The 25,851-nt window shown below is 41.5% G+C and overlaps 1 protein-coding gene across 1 annotated transcript in view; it reads right to left on the bottom strand.

Annotated features, from left to right (window-relative positions):
• The window catches only part of prex2 (phosphatidylinositol-3,4,5-trisphosphate-dependent Rac exchange factor 2), a 75,391-nt gene extending 54,965 nt beyond the window's left edge, over window positions 1-20,426 (bottom strand). The window contains exons 1-6 of the mRNA XM_028432978.1: window positions 20,024-20,426; window positions 6,648-6,719; window positions 5,621-5,743; window positions 3,553-3,657; window positions 1,359-1,460; window positions 373-534 (exon numbers count right to left, since the gene is read on the bottom strand). Coding sequence (XP_028288779.1) covers window positions 373-534; window positions 1,359-1,460; window positions 3,553-3,657; window positions 5,621-5,743; window positions 6,648-6,719; window positions 20,024-20,161 — 702 coding nt within the window. The 5' untranslated portion in view covers window positions 20,162-20,426. The remainder of the gene's footprint in view (window positions 1-372; window positions 535-1,358; window positions 1,461-3,552; window positions 3,658-5,620; window positions 5,744-6,647; window positions 6,720-20,023) is intronic.
• Window positions 20,427-25,851: the final 5,425 nt, after the last annotated feature.

Raw genomic sequence — 25,851 nt, 5'->3', positions numbered from 1 at the left:
TAGTAGAAGCTACTGACCCCACACTAGGGTGCCTGAAGCTCACTAATCTGAGAGGCAACCCTACACATCCAATAAGTGGAATCTACCTGATGATGATTGGATTGGTCACCCCAGAGCATGAAGGCTTTAACTATAGGTTCATCCAGGCAGAAAGAATTTGGCCATTGTGAATGCAAGGCATTGTTCCCAGAGAGTACAAGAAAGATTAAAAAGGCTACAAAAGTCCTGCCTCTTTGAATTCTTGTTTAACTGCTGGGCTAAGTGGCCTTAAATAAGTCATGACTTTCAGCTTTGGTGGAGAAAGCTTGCCTAAAGGGAGCAGCAAGAAGTCAATACAGGCATTTGATGAAAATTAGTGTAGCTGAGGCCCACCTCCCAGCCCTCGATGTGGGACTGCCATTCCTCTAAAATCTCCAACTTTTCCATCTGTCTCTTGGCTTCGTTGATGCTGGAGCACACAGCCTTCATCACCTGCAGAGACTCCTGCACCAGGGCGTAGTCGTTGTGCTTCCTAGGCGTCCTCTTCAGCAACTCCTGTACACAGAAATTATTACGACATTTTGACACTTTTCCTTTCACATCTCCCCCTGAATCATACACAGCATTTCCCGTCCACTCTACATTTCACCCACCGATGGATCTTGAGTTTAGTACTTAAAGTCTGCCACTTCATGCCACGGTCCAGTAGAAGCGATAGTAACCTCTCAGTCTATAGTCTAAACACAGTGTTTCAGCATGTCAGCTACTATAGGGCTGATTTACACTCCTCTGGATATATCTGCAGCCTGTGATGGCTATCTGTGTCACTTTACGGAGAGGAGGAGAAGGAGGCCCTGCCAGCTGGAGGACTTCAAATGGCACAGCATCAGATTACCCTCTTATTATTATAACATCTTGGTGCACATGCTGGTGGCTGTTTAGAGAACGCCTGAGTGAATTAATAGATCATAACAAGATAAATGAGATGGGACAGCTCAGATCACCAACCCAAACAAGCCTTTGAAAATGTATTTTGTTTCACTCGTGTTTCACATTGGAAAAAACCAACAACTGAGAGTGCAGCAGGTATGAATGAGCCCAGTCAAAGTGTGTGATTGTGCAGCTGGGCAGCAGAGAGGTGATGATAGGGTTTGTGTTATTCCTGCGATGTAGTGGAGTCGGGGAACTAAAGAAGAGACGCGTCAGAATTCGAGACCAGTGTTTCATTAGCAAGGGAGAGGTTGATGTGAATAGAATGGGACAGCCCTCACTAATGAATAGGTGGATGGAAAAGGGCAGAAGAAGGTGCCCTACCCAGGTGGCACATGGGTGTGGTATCTCTGTAACACATGGTTAGCACTAAACAAGACCATACTTACTCTGAGCAGCAATGGGTACTTGCAAATCCTCTGAATAGGAGCTACCAGATAACCTTCCAGTGGGACTTCTGTGTTCTTTCTCCCTCCAAGCAACATGCAGTTCTGTGAGGAGGAGAAGAAGAGGAGGAGAAGCAGAATGAGGAGAAAGAGGAGAGGAAAGAGGAGGAGGAGGAAGAGGGGAAGGATACAAGGTTTAACAAGATTAATATTAGTGAGTCTAGGCTGTGATGCTCATCATAAACTGGTAAAGTCCAGCATTATTTGTTGTGGCACATTTATCCAGTTTATCACCCTCATACAACTGATGAAGGAGACTGAGTCAATCTTGTGCATTCAAAAATCCAGCAAGCAGGATTGTGTGTCTGGCAATCAATATTTTGGGTTTTGTGAGTAAGACTGTGTTTGAAGAACAGGACTGCATGTTTGGTGAGCAGGACATCTGTTGAGTGAGACTCCCTGCTTGGAGGGCAGTGACACTGTGAGGTTAACATGCTAACATTTGCAAATATTAACCACATGTTAGCTAATTAGCACAAAGGTTGTGCTCAACAGACCAATAAAATAAACTAAGAGAAGACCTTTGGCTTCAGTTCACCAAAGTGACCTTAACCTACATGTGGTCAGTTACAAGTTAAGAGGTCATCCGGTTAGTCTTCATGTTTACCTCTCTCTCACCTGAAATTTAGATGATGTGCTGCTGAACTACAAGGTAAACAATAAAGCAGCGTTTACAGCGGTCAGTAGGCCAAAGGCTTAGTGAAGGTTAGCGGATATCCCCACCCCGGTCATTGCAGTGCCTGGGAGGTGACCTGAGGTATATTAGCTCATTGCCATGTGTAGCACAGAGAGTAACATGAGATCCAAATGGCCCTGATGGAAGGCTAGGTCACCCAGAGGTCAAGGCTATAAAGACCCCTCTAAATCAAAGTCAATTAATATCTTTGCTTCCTCTGGCTTCCAAGATTAAAGACGCACATGAACAGTAAATCAGACATAGAGATCTCACCACCACTATTCTCTGATGGTGTGTGAAGTATGTGTGCGTTTCATCCCTCCATCTCCATCAATTACACTCTAAGGAAAGGTCACGCACTTCACCACAGGATCAGCCAATCAATACAAGTAAGTCTGCCGTTGTATTCTGGTTCTACTTGGTGGGTAACTCGATTTCAAAGCTTTATTTATAGATGCCTTAAACCATAAGAGGTGATGGGATGAGGACAACTGTCAAAGGAAAAGGAGCATGGAGGGTAAGAGACCATAAATGTGGAGAGCTGTGAAGCAGCGGAGAAGAAAAGGTGGAGCTTTTTGACCTCCGTGAGCATGAGCCAGCAGGGGGATGTAGTCATCTTTTGTTCTAGAAACATGATGCTCCCCTGTGGAAGTGAAAGTTTCTGAGAGCGTCGGGACAGGAAGAGGGAGTCCGCCCACACATGGGGCAGAGTCACATCAGCTGTCAGACACTGGAACACAAAGTACAAGGTTTTTACACTGTCCAGCTGCCATGTGTGGGTGACTGTTTTCATAAGTGAGCAGTTTCCAAATTCAGTTTGGCTCACTCACACACGCACTTGATCTTGCAGACTACCTGCTCTGCAGTTTATCATGCAGATCTTATATAAGGTACAATTGTGACATTGTGTCAAAGGCATCTATGTATTGAATTAGCATGCTAACCAGATCACATAATAACACTTGATACCACAAGACGGAAGTCAGGCTCTCTGGTCTGAAGAGCTTGATAAGCAACCTTTGGTGACCAGGACTAGCAGGACAACTAACTTGCCAATTAGGATTTATTGTAAACCTAGCACAGACCTTCTATGGCCAACAACAACAGACAAGACTGGTGTCAGGAGGCCTGGTCGTTGTGGTAAGAGAAGTTTGTGTCGCTTGTCCAGATCATTGTTTTGACTCCAGACAGTATCACAAAGTCAGGGTAAAAAGTAAAAAATAGTAACTGATAGACCCCATCTATAAAAAGTTACAACCCCTTTTACTTACATATTGTACCTTTAAATGTTATAGTGAAACTTGAGGACATATGTTCTCTTCGCGTTGCCAAGAACTTGTTCGTACAGATATCTCTGAGAATTTACTGAACCTATTTCAGCATTATTTACTGTACAACACGTATCAGTTGTATGCAGGTTATAAGTTTTACTTCATGTGGAGGTTTATGGTCCCTTCTCACCAGTAAACACGTCCTGACGCTCCTGATCTTATTGAGTTCCAGCAGTAGCCTCTGGGCCTTCTCATGATTCCCGCAGTATTCATCATAAATCTGAAAGCGGCTCCTCTGCAGAGAGCCAGAGAAAAGTCAAGGTGAGAGGGATGCATGAGTGGTAAAAAAAAAACAAATTATACACACAGGAAGAAACAGGCCGAGAAAGTCAAACAGAAAAATGGAAGGAGAGAGGATGTCAAAGAAATACTTTAAGTAAGATAGGGCAAAAATAAACTTAAGAAAAAGTAAAACAGACCACAGAGATGACATATGAAATATTACATTCATTGTGGGTATATTCTTTTTTGCACATTCATCATGAAATGCATATGGTATATCCATTGTTTATGTATGTGTGTAGATCACATCCTGTCATCTGCCTTGCAGCCATATGACCGACAACTTTCCACCAAAGCTATTCATATGACATTCATCCTCCATTGTCTTTGAGGGCCAGCAGTGAGACCAGACCACACAGCCCCTAAATCACTCAGTCACTACAAAGACTTTACAGGGCTGCTAAAATAGTCCGCACTCTGAGGCTGCTGTGCCCCCGAAGACAAAGCTGGTGATGTGAAGCGACATCACTGTCACAGCAACAAGCGGGGGTGCTTACAAAAACACAACTTTATGATTAACTGCACAGTATGCTCTTCAACTTGAATCATGTTTTGTAACAAGTCTGTTTACGAACCTCCTAAACAGTTTATGTTTTGGCCATGAGACTGATTTCACTGTTGTCCAAAAGGGAAGAGTGTTTAGTCAGTATGAACAGGCCTGAACCTCAGAGGGATTTTTGATTTGTGCACTTTATAACTGTCCAACTGGCTTCAATTCCTCATGTAGTAAACTTAGATTGTGTAATTCTTTCTTGGAAGTTTAATAGCATCAACTAATCAATGCAGTAAAGGAAAGTTTGAAAAAGCTGCAGAATAGGGGAAGTGTGTCTAATTTGTTTGTTTTATCTCTATGGACTCACATGATAACTTGACTGAATTATGGTCATAAGTTTCCAATTGCTCTGAAGTATATCCCATTTATCTCAATGAGGTCACCTCATCATAATCCTGACTGAATCATCTGCACTGCAGGATCAGGATCTCCTTCACCTCTACCCACAGCAGCCGGCCATGACTGATGCAGAAGTAGCCTTAAGCCAGACAGAAGGATGGTTAGATTTATTAGACTTTGAAACCTATTACACGCCAGTGAGCAGAACGTCTCTGCATCAAAGAAATGTGATATATGGTGGAAGAGAGAGCAGTATATCAGAGTACAATCAAGCATATCACACATGTGCACGCTCACATCATGACAGATAAATGAACAACATGTGCAAGAGCTTATCATTTACAGAGGCTTGGATGACACATGATGAGTGAAGGTATTGAGAGGACATTAAACCTGCAGAAGAAGAAGTATTAATGAGGAGTTTTTCTATGTGAGTTTGTTGCCTAGTTTTGATAGACAGCTTTTTCTGAAGCAGTTATATCACACTCAGAAGAGAAGCAGCACACAGAAGATGCTGGGGTACCTTTGATGTTTAAACATGTTAATTCACCTCAGAAACATCTCAGTCATAAAATGGCAGAGAAGCTTGTAGCAGATGTGAGAAGAAACCTAAGCAAACAGCAACTCAAGTAGTCAAGTAAAAAACGTCGAATGCAGGATATAAACCTCAGTCTATAAGGTGATTTTGTGGCAACTGATTCTTTTGTTTGTGTGACAAAATTTCATATACTTAAACTGATATTGACTTTTCAGTCTGAGTCTGCAGAAGGTTGGATAGCAGCGAAACGTCTTCAAGAAAACTCTACAAGTCCAGACGCCTTGCTTCAATCTTCTCTGCGTATTATGACCTGGATGACTGAGAATCTTCATCAACAAGGTTGGATTATGTTTAGCTCGGTCCACTGCTGCTCATTGTTTTCCATCTGCTTCTCCAAACTGGTAGCGCCCCAGCCGCCTCACACAACCACACTTAAAAGAAACCACATCTCTTTAAGCACTGAGTTTTGAACAGAAGCAAACTTACAAAGTGCAAGAAGCAGCGTCCAATTTCATGGTGAGCGTGGGGGTCAGGCTGCAGCAGCTCCTCCACCATGGCCAGGAAGTCTTTGTGAACAGCCAGAATCTCCTCAATGTTGGAAAATAAAACCTGAAAGAGGGGGAGAGTAGATTGTCATCTAAACAATGTATGTTGTGTGTGACCCTCAAATCAATACTTTGGCATATGCTGCTTTTTTTGTGGTCAGTGTGGTGCTATGGTGGAATGTCTGAGGCTGCAGAATACACAATGAGGTTTCTTTGTAATGAGCATCCTGGCTTTGATATGTGAATTTCAAACATTATTAGAGATATTTTAGGGGCTAAAAAAAGCAACATATTTTTAAGATGGTTGCATGGAAACTTTGCCTTCATGTGGTGATGACTTCTGCCCTCATTTATGCTATTTTTGTGGTGATAATAAAGGAGGCTGGATGGAGCAAGAAGCTAGTTAAATAAAATCAGAGCATGAAAACCAGAAGCTTTCATGGGTGTTCCGGGGCTAAAATAATCTGGTCAAATTTGATCATTTCTACTGTGGTGGACTGGATGTCATTCAGCTGCTCAGTGACCCTCGCTATCTCTCCGTACAGCATGTTCCCAAACAAAGCATAACGCGAGAGGACCACGTCCAAAACACGGGACGTGCAGTAAATATCCACTGAATACGTGTTTACCTTCAAAAGTAAGCAAGCTGGATGAAACACTCCTCCCACTGTATGAGTGCATCCTTTATTATCCTCCAGCCGGAATCACTTATAAATAGATTATATTTACAGCTGCTTCCTGGATCGCCCACCACTTCTGTCTCCATTCAGAACTCAGCTATTTCAGGTTGAAAGAACACCCCAAGCAAAGAGTTTATTTAGTTTGCAATGTAATTTCCGAACTTTTCACGGATCAGGTTCCTGAATGAAAATAAGGTTTGTGTGCAGTGTCACAGTAAAAGTCAATTACCCTCCGTGTTTTTCCAAGTGCTAATTACACAGTCACATTCCCCGCAGGCTGCACCTCACCTTAACTGTTTCCTCTGTGATGTTCTTGTCGATTTTGGTGGCAGCATACTGGTTGAGGCGATGTAGAAACACCTGAAGCAGAGCAAAAAAAAGGAAAGGAACAGTTAACACTTTTGAACCAGGGATTTAATTACTTTTCTGGCATCTGACTGCTTCTACCTTAAACAGGGCAAATGTATCTGAGGCTTTTGTGAGCAGCTGTAACACTTTGCTGCAACAGCAAATTGGTAACCTTCTGAATGGACACCTGATATTCTCGAAACACAATCTTTGAGCTGGATGGAAAAAAAAAACACACACACAATAATTGCAGCGCATGGTATTTCAAAGGCGACGTTAAGTGGCATTGGATGTGGAGAGGCCAACAGTGTGTGAATTGAGATGGATGGAAAGTGCTGTTACTTTCTGCAGTCCCAGAGGACACCGGTTCCCAGGCTGCTTCGCCTCACAAGCCTTCAACAACCTATTTAATGCTTCAGGGCCACTTCCTGAATGCCAAATTTAAAAGGTGTGCTTCAAATGTGCTCTTTAAAACACAACTAAGGTGGGTAACCTGGGTGTTGTTTTAAGCTACATTTGTTTTCATTTTCAATGTCACACAGCTAACTTAATTTATGGCATAAATTCAGGAGGGATGCAGGCACATGTGAGATGTTACAACACATGGATTTTATTATGCAAAACACTGCAGTAAGATTCACTGAAGATAAATGAACCATAATGAAAGAAAGGTGAAGCAAAAAAAAAAAACAGCAGATTAATTTAAACTGTGTCAATCATGGAGCTAATTAGAAGACAGAGCTGTCAAACGTCTAATCAATGGCCTGTCAGAGATCACACCACTCCTCACACAAAGCCACTGCAACATGACAGACAACATAATAGCACAATACACCAGGTTCTGACACTTCAGCAGCACAAATCCTCATTTTACGCTACAGTAACGATGCAAACCAGTGACAGAAGCTCTGTAAAGTCCACACTGAAAGGCAGCGTGATGCACAAAGAAGTTACATCTGTCTTTGCAGTTAACTATGGGCATCCTGTTACTGCCCCACAGAGTGCCATAATGCCATCTGTCGTTTGGTCCAACCACACCCAGCAGGCAGCCTGACCTGGACAAAATAACACAATACAACCAAAACTGGCAAAAGCACAGTTGAGGTGTAAGTGAGCAGCTTATTCCGAGTCAGGAAAGGTGGTGGTGCTAAAATCTAAGTTGCTCTCTAATTGAAAAGCTAATGTTTAATGCAAGGAAACAATTTAAAATTACTGAAATCAGATTGTATTGACATCAAGATGCACTTCAGAAGAAACTATATGAGGGAATGCATGAATCTAGGTTTGTGGTTCGGAGGGGGGAAAAAAGAGGGCTTAAATAATCAGCTTCTTTGTTGTAGGCCAACTTCACGCTGATTACCATTCTGTAGCTGCCTTGCCTCGCAACGCTGCCACTCACAAGCATTAGCATCTGATTAGCAAGTCTAATATGTACAAACACTGAGCAGAACTCGACAGGCACCTCACATAAAGCCCAACACAGCTTACAGTATAGCACTAATTTCCATCAAAACACAGCTCCATGTCATTGATGAGAAGCGTCAAACATGCACTCATTAGTTAGTTGGATTTTAATAACGAAGAGTATTCAACGGGATATAATCTCTAGCACTAATTATACTCTACAGCTATGGGAGAGCCACACTGCAGATGCATATCAGATAGCATAATGGAGTGCAGGGACTCTAAATCTGATTGGACAGAGATAACAGATTGTGTTATCAGTCAGGAGATAACAGATTGTGTGTTTTTGTCACACAGGAGTACCAGTGTGAAATTGAAACATCTTTCATATACTTTTTTTAAAGCTAACTCTACCACACACAATTCAGTTAAGATACTATTCATGTTATTCCTAGAACTGCAGACTTGATTTGTGGAAACAAACATGTCTTCCGAAGAGACTGCCAAGACAGTCTTGTTGATGTTGTTAAGAGACTCATCCTGGATCGTCTCCACGGACAGTGAATGGGAGGCTGACTGACTGGATTTATGGACACAGTCAAAGTATACCCAGGGTGACTGTGAATACAAACTCATTTCCAGGTCCGTAGTACATTACAATACTGCATAAATGTGCAGCTCATTTGCAAACAGGCTAAATGTGCCTAGCATCTAAAGCTTGTATTGTTATTTGGTACAAGCAGAGCACATCCTGGATCTGCATTACACAGCTCAGCATCTGTTTTGTGGTTTTAGTTCCATCTAAGATGACAATACTTGCCGAATATATTCAAACTTTTTTTAAAGATAATTTCAAAATAAAGTTATGCAAACTGAAGAGGTAGGTTTTTGGCATCTACCGCGGGTGCTGTCCACGTGGTGAAAACAACAACTTGGATTCCAGAGGGGCACTTTTTTTATTCTCTGGGACTGGATGTGCTCTCTCTTGCAGGAATCCACCGTGTCTGGAGCTCCAGCCACAACTGAATCACAAGCAGACTTCAATGCATTTTAGAGCTCAACAGGACCTGTTTATGATCCATGTCATGCCTTTTGTGAACAAAGACTTTCTGGACCAAACAACAAGTCAGAGTTTCATTGGTAGAACCAGTTTGTGACTATTATTTGAAGTTCATGTGTGTGTTTTATTGCAACCATATTTGAAGATGCCTGGCAATACCCTGAGGCAAAATGATGAGCTTGCATGTCAGCCCTGATGATGCATTCTTTCCACTGACAATTCAAGGAAAATCCTCATTTCCAAAATGGCATCCATTCTCCCTCACATGTCACTCATTAAAACAACACGTCCTCACACACAAATAACAAAATAGGCTAACCAGCAGCAGTAGCCAAGACGTTTTTGGAACCCATACTTAGGTTTAGATTGCAAAACTACTTGGTTAGGTTTTGTAAAAGCTCATGATTTGGGATGTGAGCACCCTGGTGTTGCTTTTTGCACACACTTGTTCTATCCTGGATCTTGCAGCAGCATTTCAGCAAGAAAAAATGTAGCTCCCTGAGGCCCAGGTATAATCACCTGGATTGTGACTGAGAGCTAAAGGAGGGACCCATTAAAACCCCATTAAAGTTTTCATTATTGCACAAAGCAGATGGGTGTGATGAATAGATTGGTCCAATCACTGCATGGAGCTACATGGTATTAATCAACAAAAGGCCCACATGCTGTGGGCTACAAAGCAGACGGCAGAAATCATGGCTGCACTGCCTCATGCAGTACAAAAAAAAGCAATAATCAGCTATCTTTTCCTATCATACCGAAGGTGGAATAAGAAAACTGGTATCAGCTTCTTTGAACAGACTTAGTATGACTGAGCAGTCACTAACACAGAGTGGAAACTGCCTCAATTTCACATGAGTGACAGTTTACTCATAAATACTGTTTGCTGAAACAGGCTTTCTGCTCAGGAGTTTAAATTGGACTCTGTACTGTTGCTCTGTGGTGTCACAGTGAGCAAAAAGACCGGACAGAAACCAGCCTAGTTCAAGACAGTTTGTGAATGGATATTATGTAATGCTGACACTCCAGCATCTCTCCACCAGACTGGAAAGATACAATCGGAGGAAAACTGTAGCCACTCCCCCTGTATATGTTTACTTTTGTGTCAATGAAACAAATGAATCACACCAGAGGCAAAGACAGAGGCCATTCACTTCCTCAAATAAGTAAACTAGCAATGACATAACAGCAGGACAATGACTGACATTTTTGTGCTTCAAAATAAAGGCTACAGTGAATGTGAAGTGAGAGGACAAGAGAATAAATAAAATGGAGGAAAAGTCCAGCACAGCCAGGATTTCTGTGATGGGAATACTAAACCCACCCAGAGAGGAAAACGAGTGTTACACAGATCCAAGAGAACAAAACAACGCAACAAGTTGCTTCGATTAGAAATGCTGAAAAAGCTATCTAGCTGCTCCCATGCTGCAGAAATTAGTTTGAGTCAAGTACAAAGCTAGCCTCAAACATCTGTTTATGCATTCAAGCTAGAACCATTGGAAGAGTGGGCAGGAACACTGGGAAGGTTTGATGTATTACATGCAAAACAACCGCTTTAGGTCCTTGCGGATCAATTGGTTCAACTCAAAAATTAAAAGTGATGCAGCTTTGTCAAAAGAAGCACAAACATTAAACTGTATAAAACATCTGTCAGTACAATTTCAGAACTTTAGCAGATACCAGAGTCGAAGATCTTTTTCTCTACAAAAGGGCGATTGATGAGTTCTTGGCCTAAGATCGGAAAATAGAATAGAATAGAATAGAATAGAATAGAATAGAATAGAATAGAATAGAATAGAATAGAATAATTATAATAATATGTATCCCAAGCTGGGAAATTTACCTGTGCTGTTCACACTTTGTATGATTATAAAGTAAGTTTAAAGTTTTGGCTTCTCTAGTATTTCTGTTTCTGTGGTGATGGCCTCTGTTTTCTGGGAAGCAAAAGGGCTTGAACCCTTCAGGTTCAGTTTCAGTCAGGTCCAGGACAGATGAGCAACCAGCACAGGACTAAGTGTGTTTGTGAAAGGGAAATAAATCAGTTTGTTTTCCTCAAATTGACTTCTTCTACCTGTTGCTCATTATTGAAAAATGGGAGTTCACTGACAGTGTCCACCAGAACAAACTGTCTCTATAACAGAACAAATAGGTCTTTCTCCGAGCCTATTAGACAAACTGCCACTATTGTCCACAACAATTCACCAATTTGCTTTGTTGTTGTGATGAGCTGGTAAACACACACAAACATCCCTTATACAATTTGTTTCCCACTTTCTATAAAAAAAATGTAAAGTTACAGGGAATCAGTTTATCAGAATCCACCATCTGTGAAGGATTCCTCTCGTTAACAAATAAAAAAAAGATGAGACAAAGGCCATTCAAAGCCAGAGACAGACACACAAACAACAGCTTCCACATGACAAAGCCCCACTGGAGTGAATCACTAGACTGTGAAGCTTTGCTCATTAACATAACACAGTTTTGAACACTGTATGTGTGTATTTCTTTGTCACGTATCTATCCTCGGAACAGCAGAGTATAAAGTGAAGCACTGTCTGTGATAAAGGACAGCAGGTAACAGGTGCGCCAGCCGATCAGCACCCTCAGGCAAGCTCTCAAAGCACCTGAGTCTGTGAGAGAATAAGAGCTGAGACAGAAAAAAAGGCAGGCAGAATAACCAGATAGAGTGGAGGTACAGCAGGAGAGGGGGAAAAAGAGAACCTTGTTTGTCCTTCGTCTCAACGTGACATCCCTGTGGGGAGGATATGGTGCTTTTACCATACTTCCTGCACAGAGGAACTGCTTTTAAACCGGAATTCAACATTACAGGGTTAAAACGCTTGCAAAAAAGGTCGCCCATACACACACGCACACCTATACACACACACACACACACCTATGCGCACATACCAAATTCCTGGCAAAGCAAAACTGAACTTCCTCTAAGTACTGACCAGAGACAAACAGACCCTGGTGCTGAGCGCACACTGGGAGACATCCGAAAAGAGAGAAAAGGCTCTTTGTAGTGATTCCTGCCTATGAGCCAGGCCCTTCCTGGCTTCAACAGGTCCTGATGACACCTCCAAGAGTCATCCTGGGCTTCCTCCGACTACTTTTTCCAAACTGGCCTTATCCTCTCCTCCGGGAATGTATACAGGAAATAGACACTATAAATACAGCAGGGAACGTTAATATGTCCATCTTGGGAGTGGTCATTAAAGCTGATCTGCACAGCTCAATGAATATGTCTGGGGTCAATTAACAACACAGAACATAGAGCGCTGTCATTTGACCGGATCATCTGGTAAACAAAAGCCTGCTTGTCTGTGGAACACTTGTGTTGTGCAGACTGCCGTCTGTCTGTACATCTAAAAATAAATAAAATACTGCAGCAGCAGGGATTCAACAAATTGTCATATACAGTACTACTTGTGCCTGGCTTGAAAAACCAGCACAAAATACTGATTTGACTGAATGTCTAATTGGGGTGGGGTGGGGTGGGGGGGGGCACTGAAGCACTATTGCCTGTTAAACATAAAGGAAAATTCTCCTGTGATGTTTTGTGCTGTCCTTTCACTGACCCTGACCCAACATGTTCATAAACAGTTGGAAAGAAGCAATTTATCTAATGAATATGTGTGTGATGTTTGACTCCCACTGGGCTGCTGACACAGCAGTCATGTCCCTTAAACTGAATACTTGACAGGCTGCAGGGTGTTTTCAATTTCACCCATCATGCCACTACAAGTGGACAGCACCTTTAACATATTAGGACCCTTTCAGTTGTGAAATTGGATATTAGGTGGAGAAAGAGTAGCCTCCGGTAGAGGAGAGGTAGACTTTAGAGACCAAGAGCCCAATCTCCACATGCAGCCAAGCAAACCATCACCCGCTGATTTCTGGTGATTCCCAGCAGAGCTACGCACCAGCACAAGTATCGATCTCCAAGATGACCAAGCAGAGAGCCCCCACCGCCTCACAAGAATATCTTGCAGTCTCAGCCTCTCTTACACATGACAGAACCGGACACCATCAATTGAATTTGAACCCCTGCCGCTGCCAGTTTCTCCCCAACTCTCACTCTCCCCAAAGTGTGACTGCCAGCTCATACACACTACCCCCTCCTGCCAGGGTTCTGCTCATCATGGCTTCTTTTTGTCTGTGAATGGCCAGAGCAGGAGGCAACAAGCCAACATGGCAACATTACACCTCAGCATCATCATCATTATTAAAGAAAGAAAGAAAGAGAGGTCTACAGACAGAGAATTCTTAGACGCGGTTGTTATAGTTGTTAGACACAGTTGTTAGACAGTCTAACTCTCATCTATAGCAAACCCTATTCAACTGCTTCATTAAATAATTTAGAGTGAAGTGGAATTTCCCATCATGTCTGGCTGGCCAGAACTGGATGTTTATAGATTCTCAAACCCAAAATGCAGGAGACAGGAATGACTTGGAAAGTGTGAGTTTTCAAAACATGCAAGCTTGTCTAGACTTTTTAAGTGAACACTTTAGCAAAACTGAATAAATAAGATTTGAGAACATGGAGGCACAGAGCCATAGAATTATACAAATGTCTCTGACATCAAACCAAGACCTGTTTGTCCATTAATCATTTAATTGGGACTAATGAGCAACATATGAATATTAGTTTAGAAACACTGTCACTTTTTCCTACTGTGTCATTATAGCGGTGCTGCTTTAAGGGCGCACACTCTGCCCCGAAGGCACACTGAGCCAAGCAAGTGTGTTTAATATGGCAGAGCATGCCAGCTTAAACAGAGGGCCCCTTGTGATGATGACCCCTTCACACTCCATGAACGTCCTGACAAGTGTCAACCGTAGACCTGCCACTCCTCTACTTGTCGCACGTAGACGCCATGTGACCAGGCAGCTGCCGCTGGGCAAATCAAAGGCTGCCTTCTCCTCTGGGCAGAGATACAACACCACCTCTACCTCCTGAGCTAAAGACACTCAATGGATTCAGCTCAGGGTTTATTGCAGCCCTGTCGCTTGTGCAATGTTGCCAAATGGGCATCTGTACCACAGCCCTGCTTTCCCTCCCCTGATGGAGGAGACAGTGGGGGGAAGTGTATGAGTGTGTTTAAGCAGGAAACATGCAGCACAATGTAAAGACAGGGAGGTCCAGGAAGGAAGGAAATCCTGCTTAAAAAACGGCTTTGGAGAGAAAAGAACTCTCTCCAATGAAAGAGTAAGAACCTGTTAGAGGGACTGACAGTTATCAATGAACAGTCTGCAAACAGACATTCACATTATAATGAACGCTTTCCTCTAGGAACTCCACAGCTTAGCATAATGTAGAAATGCATGTTAACAAATACATCCCAGTGGTATTTGCTGCATCAAGGAAATTGCTGAATTTTTCTTTTTTAGTAATGGTGAATGGAATAAATATTGAAAGACATGCAAAACACACAGCAGCTCCCAAAGAAGCTTTGTTCAATGGGGAGATAAAGGATTATTTTCCTATTCAATGTTTTAATTGATGTGTGAATTAAGGTTTATGAAAAAAAACCTCAAACATAGTTTTGCTAACCCCTTGCAAAACCCCCACAAATGTTTATGTGTTTTGCCTTTTATGATATGTCATCAGTACTTGGCCCAACAACGCAGGAATATCAAGCACCAGCTGGCATATGCTAATTTTTAAGGATGCACAATACACATGTGGATATTCTTCAACTTTTTTTGTCTGATGGTGCTCATAGCAATATATTCATCGAATAGATGATCCAGAGCGGAGGACTCAAGTTAAGCCCCTTTTCCCTCTTTTTGCACTTCACTCATTTTCAGGTGCTGCTTGATTAGTGTTAGAAAAAAAAATCCTGCTTTTGGTTAAACAGAATCTTTTGTATCATTAAACACAGGGCAGCTTTGTGTGGTCACAGAGATGATCCTCACCATCATTCAACTTGAGGCTGACTTTAGCTTTAGGATAGTGCTGCTAAACAGGCTTTTTTCAGGGAATATATTGCACAATCCATCTCATGGTAAGCGCATAGTGCACAATTAAAAAGACAAACACTGGGCTACTCTATGTACCTTGAGAAGAAAAATGCACACACTTATAATTAGGGAAAGGAAAATTAATGCAGAAGTGACACAAACACCACAAACACACAGTATAAAATGTAGCCTGCTTGTGGCACGGTGTAAAATTAAAATGCAAGTGAGCAACTTCATCAGTTCAGGGGCCTCACAAGGGGGACAGACACCAGAGAAATAACCGACTAAATTCTCGCAGAGGAGGGCACGACTAAATCCAATTTAAAACAAGAGTCAAGGAGAAAAACTCACCTCTGTCTCCTTTCATGTCTTTTTTTCTCCACTGTCTTTTCTCTACTGTCTTACAAACACTGTGTGGAATATGACTAAATTACAACTGACCTTCATTTAATTTGCCTTCCATAAGAAAATTCTGCTCAGAGATGAGGACGCATGCTGTTCTAGTCTAAGAGGGTTCATCGTAAACTTTCATGTAGAACGACGGTACCCAATAGTAACAGTATTATGGAGTGAACACCAACTCTGAAGGGAAGGGAAGTAATTAAGAAATTAAGAAGACCTCAATCACAGACTGCTCCTCTGTGGAATCTCTTATCATAACTGCAGCCCATTATAGAGACAAACTGATGTAAGCAACCATAAATGGCCACTGGCAGGCTTTCTGCATTAACAGCGCGCCTTCAGTTCACCAGCATCATGTGAGCAGCACACATGTTGAACATGCGCTGTCATATCTGATTTTTATCAGAATCAGTACATGAAGCACACAGTGCCTCTAACAAATCCAGACAATAGCTCTTAACATGTCTGAGTCCTTCTGACCCCTCATAACATTAACAAATGTCACTTGACTTGGGTAAAACACCATTATGCATTTATTTGTTTACTGTTAATTTCAAAGCATGCAAATATACAGCATGCCTCCATGTATAACCTGATGCTAATATATATATATGCTAATATGCTAATATATTTGCTTCAGGCATTCTTTGTTTACACATTTCTGCTTGTGTTTTATTAAGGATGCACCGACCAACGTCAGAGTCGCCTGTTCCTGTTTCCATCGTGCAGGAGAGAGCTGAATGTTGGCATGACATCTACAGATTAACAGACAGAAAGGGGATAGGAACAAGAGGTCGTGCCCTCTGAGGTCATCAGCTGTCTATACGGAGGATATGGCCCCCCTCGTGCCGCCCTCACTCCTCCTCCCCCCTCCCTCTGCGCCCCAGACCTGACCTCCTTCAGCTCTCTGCTCTTCAGTCATATGTTACAGGCAAAGAAGCAAAAATCTCTTGTCCCAGCAGCCTAAGCCAAAGTGACTTTTCCAGCCAAGATGTAAACACATCCAAAGCAGGAGAGGCAGAGAGAGGGAAAAGTTGAACCTCCAAATACAAATACACACAGACAGGGTTCACTTGAACACCTGGGTTTCTGGGAGCCAGTAAATGCTCCTTCTTAGTGACTGCTTTCTCCATTAGGCCTCATTTTCCAAGTTCCTGAGGCCATTCTGAGAGTAAAGTGACTGTTTGTTTACCAATACATTTTCATCATAAAGCTCACATCAGATGACAAGCATAATCATATACAAACACACTTTGACAGATGTGCAATAAAACAGTTTTTCCAAAGGTACTAAAGAGTGTTAACAGTGACACCTGTGGCCATTAGGTGAATTTCGGATTATTGTGCATGAGTGAGCATCCCACAACAATGGTATGGCACTTTCCCACTTTCTTAAAAGTACTTAAAGCAGGTACATACAATACTTCACAATAACCCTTTTGTGCACATATATTGCAAACACTGGGAGCAACTTATTGGCAAGACCAGGGGATGGAACCACCATCCTAAACCACAGCCATTCCAGGCATCAGTTCAGTCACACACAATACAGTGTATAGACCATATTAAACTAGGTATTGATATAAAGACAATACTGAATTTAATATTTTGAAGCAACAAAGTCAGATCTATGCCACAACCTGCACAAAATGATTAATAAAAACATCTCATGCAAGGGATTAAAATGTTTTAAACATAAAACTCACATTACAAAGGCTTTTGTTGGAGAAGGAGGCAAGCAGCTAAGGGACCACTTAATGCACTGTAAAGCTCTTTGGAATATATTAACTTGTGGCACTGATCTCCCTCCAGAATCAGGACATGAAAGGTTTCCCCTATTGTAACTTCCAGCAGTCTCTCTCTGCTAAGTACTTATCGTGCGAGCAAATGGCTTTCAGTGTCTCTTTATCAATGGTGAACAATTGCTGAGTCGTCTAAGAAGAATATTTCATTTGACAGCGTGACTAAAAAAAATGCAGCGATGCAAAGAGCTCATTAGAGTGACTGTTTACATAATGTCTTAAATTGTTCCTCTCATTCAGGCATTTGTACAACTGACTGTCATTTTATTGGCTCGTAGCCATCCAAGATAAACACCAGTGTCCACCGCCGCCCACCATCTTCAGCTATAATTGTTCAAATAGGGAAGAGATATATCAGACAGCTTCCCTGGAGACTTCTTCTTGTCAGACTACTGGAACTTTAGCACATAAGAGGTAAAAGGTGGTGTTTTCATTCAAAGCATTTACACTTTCCAGCAGCTTAAAGATCTAATCTGCATATTTTCCCAGAAGAAGTTAGGCAAACAATAGCCTCATACTGTCCGGGGACAATTAGCTCTAATCATCCTTGTCCTCTGTGTTGTTTTCCACTACCTTAACAGTGAAATATGTGTGAGGTGCATTGTGTTTAGGTCCCACGGATCAACAGCAACAATCTCTGCTCCCTTACTTCAACTTTGCCTACTGACCGGAGCCTCATTGTTCTCCAGCATTTCCTAACCTCGGAGGAATTCCTCCTCCAGGAAATATGGTTTACAAGAAGAGGCACCAAGCCCAGCCGCTCACAGAGACCACCCCCTCTACCCTTCACCCTCCTGGCAATATCTACCGTCTGATCCACTCTACCCTTTTCCCTTTTACCCCTCCTGCGATGTGCAATCTACTCCTCTCCCTGCTGGTTCTGGATTATCCCACCAGGGAGTCGCACAGAGGGGGAGCCTGCTTGTCCTCCACTCTGACCTTAGGACAGACAAGAGTCTTGTGTGGTTCATAACTGGTTCTGGTTAAAGAAGCGGGGGAGGCAAGTGTGTGAGTTTGTGTGATCAGATGAAAGTCTTCAATATGACCCCTCTCCACAGTGGGGCCGTCTTTGATCATCTTCCATGATGCTCTCCTGGTTCACCCAGAAGATAAAACAGAAGATAGGGCTGACTCTTTCTCGCATCTTTATCATTATCATCATCCAGTCCCATCAGCTTTAACACACTAAACTGAGCTATCTTTCACTGCTAGATCTCATTCTGATGCTGCCATCCAGACATTCCTGGGCAGAACAGAAAGGCCTTGTAAGGATCAGTCAACTCTGAAACGAATCCCAGTTCTAGCACCACAGGGGACACAAAGGGGAAGGGGGCGGCTGGAGAGGACACATTCCCTCATGTAATCACCTCTTCCATTTCTCCAGTGATGCCACTTCTAAGAAAGGCCAGATAGAGCCCCATCCCCTCACTGATTTTTCTGTCCTCCATTGGAAACATCTGTGCAGCGGTGGAGGGGGTGGGCTGGGAAATGGCGCTCATAGTGACACAGAACACACAACCCCTCAGCCTTTTCTTCCCTGCAAAGTTCCCATCACACTGAGAGAATTTTGAAATGTGGCGGAAGCCCTCCAAACTTACAGCCCAGATTACACATCATGTTCACAACAGAGGAAGCAGCGATTTCTTGAATAAATCACAAGAAAAAAACTTTTCATATCATTGTAGATGGTGTGAAGCTTTATCCTTAGTGTGAGGCTGGAGAGGTGCTGCCAGCCTTTCATATAAGTGCACCTCTGCTGTTTTTGGCATCCTTTTTAAATGTGATGAAAAGTTGGCAGCAGCAGTATATAAATGCACTCCTTTGTAGGCGAGAAGTAATCACTGAATATGCATAACAAAAAGACACACAGATATCATCATGCAAGTTTCTCTGATGGAATTTTCATTTAATTCCTACTGACTAATTGTTAAATTAATGGATAGACAACTGATTTATTGATCGCTTTAAGAGATGCACTGTCCAACTCATTTTGGCTGATATGGATAACTTGTTAAAAAGGGCAAAATAAGAAAATAAAAACAAATGTCATCAAGAAAATGGTGAATATTAACTTCTTGGCCTGACAGTGCTCATTTGGGTTTAGTGTACAACAAATCAAATTAATTTATGTTTACATTATAACAATGTCATGTTTCTTGTGCTCTTCATAGCCCATTTGTGTGTTTTTGTTTAACTTTTAAAAGTCCTCGAAAAATATACAGCATCACAAAATCATGATGCATATATATAGTATTTTTGTGTTGTGTATCTGCATTTTTTAAGTCCATACATCTGAATGGTCTGGTGTCCTAAACTGTTTATGTGTGTGCTCATTAGACTGTGAGCCTCTAACAGGCCATGAGCAGACTGAGGAGAGGATTAAACATCACACTGGCTGTGCAGGAATTAAAAAGCTGTGCCATGCCTCCTTTGTGACTGCTCTTCCAATTTCACACTTGCACTGTGAAATGTTAATATCTCCATCAGTGGGCTGGATTCAGACAACTCTCTTAAACCTTGAGTCAGCTCACAACACTACAGCATGCAGGACGGTGGTGCAGGAGTTCTGATGCACCGTGCATACTAATAAGGCTGTTTTTGTTTATTTGTTTGCACGATAAGGCCCCGTTGTTTTTGTGCATTTTGACCATTCTCTGTGTAAAACTAGTCTCAACACTCACCGAGAGAAACTCTAGCGTCCCAACATAATCCCGTTCAGTCTTTAAAAGCTCATTTAGGACGCACACTCGTAACCGGAGCTGCTTCTCCAGGTCCTTCCCGCTTTCAGCTCTGTGCTCACTTCTGCTCTCCTCAGTCATTGTAAATATGTTTTTTAAAAAAAACGTGCTTCCTTCAACAGTTCAAAAGTTTGACTTCACACACCAGGCTTCAGCTGAGAAAGTTTGCAGCATGGTCAAAACTCAAGGAGCAACCGGTGTCTGCGCTTCAAGTCCACGAAAGGCAGAAAAACAGCATTAAAACGACGCTGCAAACACAAACGGTTACACAACGTGTGAGGCAGGTTCCTAACACAGTGTGTGACTGAGCGGCGCACAACAACTGGACACCAGCTACAAAGTTGAGTCCATGTGACTTCTTAAATCTTCATCCAAATCCTGCCTCCCTGCACTCAAGAGGACCAAAGTCAAGCTAGCTACGACACATGCGACGTCTTCCGGTTGATCTTTTCAAAATAAGACACCAACAACAGCTGTTAAAGGTGGAAAAACGCACAAATTACACAAAATCTGTCTCACAATAATGTACTTTTACACTGTTGTTATTAATATGTATTTACTACATAGTTCATTAAAAGTAATTGTTTTATTTCTAAAGCTCCATGTTGTTACTTTGAAAGGACAATTAGTTAACTTCCAATTGTGTTCAGCTACTTGATAACTCAAAATCCTGAATGGGACTGCAGTCTATCATTTTGGCACACAACAAAAATCCATATTACTTGAAATGTTAAATAAAACAACGAATTAAAAACAGCAGTTCTACTCAAGTGAAAAAATATTTTTTCTCTCTTACAGCACACCTGCTGGGGTGTGTTCCACTGCAAAAGTTATCCATGCAACATTTATCACTGGTTGTTCTCTCTTGTAAAGCACAGTAGTGGCCTAATGACATAGGCTAATGACAGACAGCCATAAACCCTTAACTTTTGTTAAAAAGTTAAAAAGTTGCAAAAAAAAATAAACAAAAAAATTATAAAGTTAAAGTTGAAAATACCCTTATCTAGAAATGTTTGGTGAAAGAAAAAGTGAGTGGGCTTGAAAGTGAAATCAAACAATGCAGATAAGAAAAAGATAAGAAAAAGCTGTGTGAAAGGAAATAAAACAAACTTTAAGCACACTGATACTGAAGTGCAACACTGTCCTTTGATTTTAGTTTCTTCACTGCCTGAGTGAAGTGAGGCAGTAGTACACAGAACACAAACACTTAGAACGTCCTCAAAGACCACACAGAGATATGCTCTTTAATAACATAACTTGAGAGAGGAGATTTACTTTGACACACATGGAGCTGCTGCCTTTGGAAGACTGTAATGCTTCATACGGAATAAAACCAAACCTTTGTAACATGTTGTTTCTATGTGACATGTTCAATTTTACATGCTATCATACACAGTTTAGTGTTTTAAGTAAGCAAGCTAAAAATTATCCTGTTAATTTAAAAGTAGTTCTAGTTCTTAAACACTCCTTGGTTTAACTAGTTAGCAACTTACCTACTTAGCTGAATTGCTAGCTGACTCCAGATTGATCCACTAGTTAGCATTGTAGCATAGCATCTATTTTCTTGAGGAAGTAGGCTGTAAAACAAACCAACCAACAACCAGCCAATGTATGATGTGTGTATGATGTGTCCAATAACACAGAGTATATAAATAATTATTTGAAAACTTTTTTTTTCTGTTTTTAATTTTTAATCAATTGACAAGAAAACTAAATATTTTATGGAACTATTAAAACACTTTTTTGTGTGTTTTTCACTGTAATATTGATCCTGTGAAATATAAAAGGTCAAAGGTGATTTTCTTAGACAAAAAATGTGGAATATTAAATATGTTTGAAAAAAAAAACAAGTAAATGATCCTGCTACGTGTTTACAAGGAATCTGTCATTAGACTGAATCCATGTCTGACACTGTAGTTAGAACAATTACACAAACATGGACGTACAAAGATGCAGACAGTGATATTTAATTAACCACACTGTGTGTTTAATTAGGGTGGTATTTCCACTAACCGGGAGGTGTGCTAACGCGGCACTGCTGAAACAGCCTCCAGAGAAGCTGGTTAAGTGTTTATACATTCAATTAGACACAGTCAGAGTCATTCTGCGCCTGGGTAAATATAAACACAATCAACACTGAAACCAGTTTCATTCTAACAGTTTGAAAGTCTTAGCAGCCCACTATAATGATTTAGGGATTGCCATGTCAACAAATGCTCAGTGTTTTGTGTGTATCTCTACATCTTCTGCATTACAGTCTGTGGAGTTCAGTGGCTCACATTTACTACAAGAGAACAGGAATACAACTGATGAACAGTGCAGTAATTTATCAGCACCAGAGGGAGTTTTTATTTTATGGAGCGGTTTTATGTTTCAATTAGAGCTCAGTGTCAGTTTTGTGAGCTGAGATGAGGACTGGCTGGTAAATCTTGATTTGTACTATACTCTGGTGCTCTAATGTGGTACTGCATGTGTGTCCCCCTGATGAGGTGGGGTGATGTACTTCTTCTTTGCTACCACCAGAGAGCAGTGTTGCTTTCCCCCCTTTTAACCTAAGATAATGATCCTACAGTGAATAAAAAAAACAGGTTTTCCATTTCATAGATTTGGATAATGGGTCTTTTTAGTAAGTGGTCCCAGAGTGACACTGGATGTACTAAATTTGGTTCCTAGTCTGAAATAATAAAGAAGCAGAAAGAATCCTTGGTGACAGATTTGGCAGACTGACTTCATTATGGTTTTATATTGGTCATCCCAGTTCAGGTAAATTTCCAGACCATCAGATTTTATTAGCCATGACTTTGGTCTGTGGAATTAACTTCTATAATTTGTGGTTTAGAGATGCCTGGGCCTTGCTGAGTGCTGCCAGGAAGTCTTCTGTTTCTGCCATATGGAAAAGGACGGTCGGGCTGATATGAGCTGTTCTTTTCTGGTTATCTGCCCTTATTAAACATAAGTGGTTAATTTACAGTAATGTGGATCAGTTCGGAGGTATTTTATCCCTTTACCTAAGTACTATTGCCAACATTTAAGTCAGTCTCATGTATTTGTGTCAGATGCATCCAAAAGTTCTCCTGTAGATTTATCCTTTAATTGGACCATTGGAAACTTATTTTAGATTTAAGGTGCAACTAAAGTTAGACAAATGTAATGATAAAATAGTGTAGTCCAAGTCGCATAAAATAGAACAAAATCTTCAACTTCTACAGTTCACTGTTTCTTATTTCCACTCATTTTATTCATTTCAGTTATTCAAATGAGTTCCTTCTATTCATGGAAAACACAGACAGAAGGAGCTGCAATATAAAGTGTGTGTGTGTGTGTGTGTGTGTGGGGGGGGGGGGGGTACTGTAGAGTGTAAATACCTGATTATCAGTGGAGAATAGAAAAACAAGGTAGCCTATTTGCCAAGGAAAGCATGTCATTTAAATTCTAAACTACAACTTTCAGAAAGCACATTCCTCTGACAGAAAACTCATTCATACCCAGCTTTAAGTTAAGTAAGTCACAATCACTGCATTGTGGTTAATTTGAACTCATTCCTATTGCAATGGTGCGCAACAGGTAGCCAAGATAAGTGGTGTAATAAAGTCCTGGCATGTGGCTAACACAGACCTGCTTGTCTGTGTATTATTCTTTGGCTCAGCTGGTTTTCCTCCTCCCCGCAAAGTTTCCAAAAAGATCAGTGTGAATGAAAAGCAGCAGACACAACAGCCCTCTTTTATCAGAGATCCCTGCAGCCATTAATAAAATGTCTTAGTATCAAGTGTTTTTGGCATGATAAAATGAAACACTGCAGCAACTCCTTATTTCCATAAAACAAATTATCAGTTTCTACCAGACAGATATTTAATCCATGGTATAATAAAGAAAGAAGGATTATCGAAGGTAAACTGTGAGGAAAGCAGATCAGATTAGAATCACTTTCCCAAATGTCCTGAGCGAAAACTGGCCAAAATACACCACGTTGACATCATGTCATCCTAAAATGTCTGCAGGGATGTGGAAGCATTTTTCATCAGGGCCGATGTACCTGCCTAAAATTACATCCTCTCCAGCCCAGGTGAGCATAAATCAACATGTGCCATGAATAAAATGCAGGGTTTTCTTCAAAGGATCCACAAATAATCACTGTGGAGAATGTCAAAATGGAGTTAAGTCCATAAATTCATGAATTTCTAAATCTAATTTAGATTGTACAATGATGCATGAAACACAGTTCAAGATTTATCACTAACTGCACTTAATAAATTCAGTGTCCAAGTCCTGTCAGTGTGTGGTACATATAAGTTACACTTTCAGCTGAATTAGTCATATTTTCTTAAAACACTATGAATCTTCATTCTGCACATTATTTATAAAACACACTGTAAATCTGAACCTTTACTGCACGTCTGATCAAATCTGAAGCGTTGTAAATTAGTGTAGGGAAGCAATTAAAAACACCCTAATTCATAAAATTACATTTCTTCCTCAGATGTTCCCAGGTTGGCCTTGTGAGTTGCTGCATAATTGTACCATTTCAAACCAAATGAGTATTTAAAAGGCCTGATTGTGTTTATTCTGGCCAATGATACAGTTTTTCTTTACAACATGAGGGTTACCTGTTGTTCTACTATATGTTTTGTGATGTGTATTGATGGGCAGAGGTGCTCGGTCAGACTTTAGTACACCCAGCACAACAGTGTGGCCCATAGTTACCCAGTGGAGTTAAGTGGTGACCAAGAAGAAGAAGAACTGCTCCCCTGGCCTGGTAGCCTTGGTAACATTTCATGCTTTATAATGTAACTGGTCCTGTTTTATTGTCTGCACACTTTAGCCAAGGTTGACTGTAATGCACAATGGTTCTATGACTCTATGCAAGTCGGTGTGCTTTGTAATCAAACGCATGGGACTCAATGGGCTGCAGATGTTAAAGCTTCATCTATGTATTTGCCTCATGATGATGAATGATTACTTAAGTACTTGGTGGTTGATCTGCAGACTGAGATCATTAATTAAAAGTAAGGCCTCGTCACTGAGATGATCTTCTTCTAAATTATTCATTCAATATGTGAGTGACAAATTGTTTCTGGCTGCCAAATGGCCCCCTCTGTGCTGCCTCTCAGGGTTTAACCCCCGCTAACCTCGCTCTTTCACTTCTCCCTCTCAGGGTCAAATGGTCATAGATGTGCACTCACAGCTCTGCAGCAGGGTCAGCTTCCATCTTTGAGATCCTGCAGAGGCCTCCATACCTCCACTTATCACCACTGCAGCCGGTGCGAACCCTGCTGTCTGACTGCGCCCTTATCAAAGAGCTCTTTCACATCCCTCTGTGCAGTTCAAGACTCTTGGAGGAAAAAAATGGTGATTTACTGGCCCTGGGTGCCAGCTTTTGACCTCAGCTCTAAAAAAGATGCTTGGTCCTTCACATCCCCACAGACCACAGCACAGAGCGGTGCCACACACACACACACCCAGGCCCGCCTTCCGGAGTTTTAAACACAACACCGCACTGACTCCTGGCGGTGCCCTCAGCCTACGTCTCCATGCCCAACGCGTCATGCTTAAATGAGCAGCCAGTGTAACAACCTTTACATGCCGGTGTTTTCACTCTGCCTAGAAGTCCCCGAATATGATATACATGGAGGGTAAAGTGAGCACTTTATGAATATGCCTCTGTGTGCAGCTGTCGCAGCACTCAGACACACTTCAGTTTCTTGGTTTTACGTTGTCTGAAAAAGAGGTCTATCAGGAAAAAACCTTTTAACCGTGGTACACATAATTCAGGG

This window comes from Parambassis ranga, chromosome 20, assembly GCF_900634625.1.
Source record: "Parambassis ranga chromosome 20, fParRan2.1, whole genome shotgun sequence".
Taxonomy (NCBI): domain Eukaryota; kingdom Metazoa; phylum Chordata; class Actinopteri; family Ambassidae; genus Parambassis; species Parambassis ranga.
Note: the sequence above shows the minus strand (reverse complement) of the source record. Positions and strands in the feature narration are given on the sequence as shown.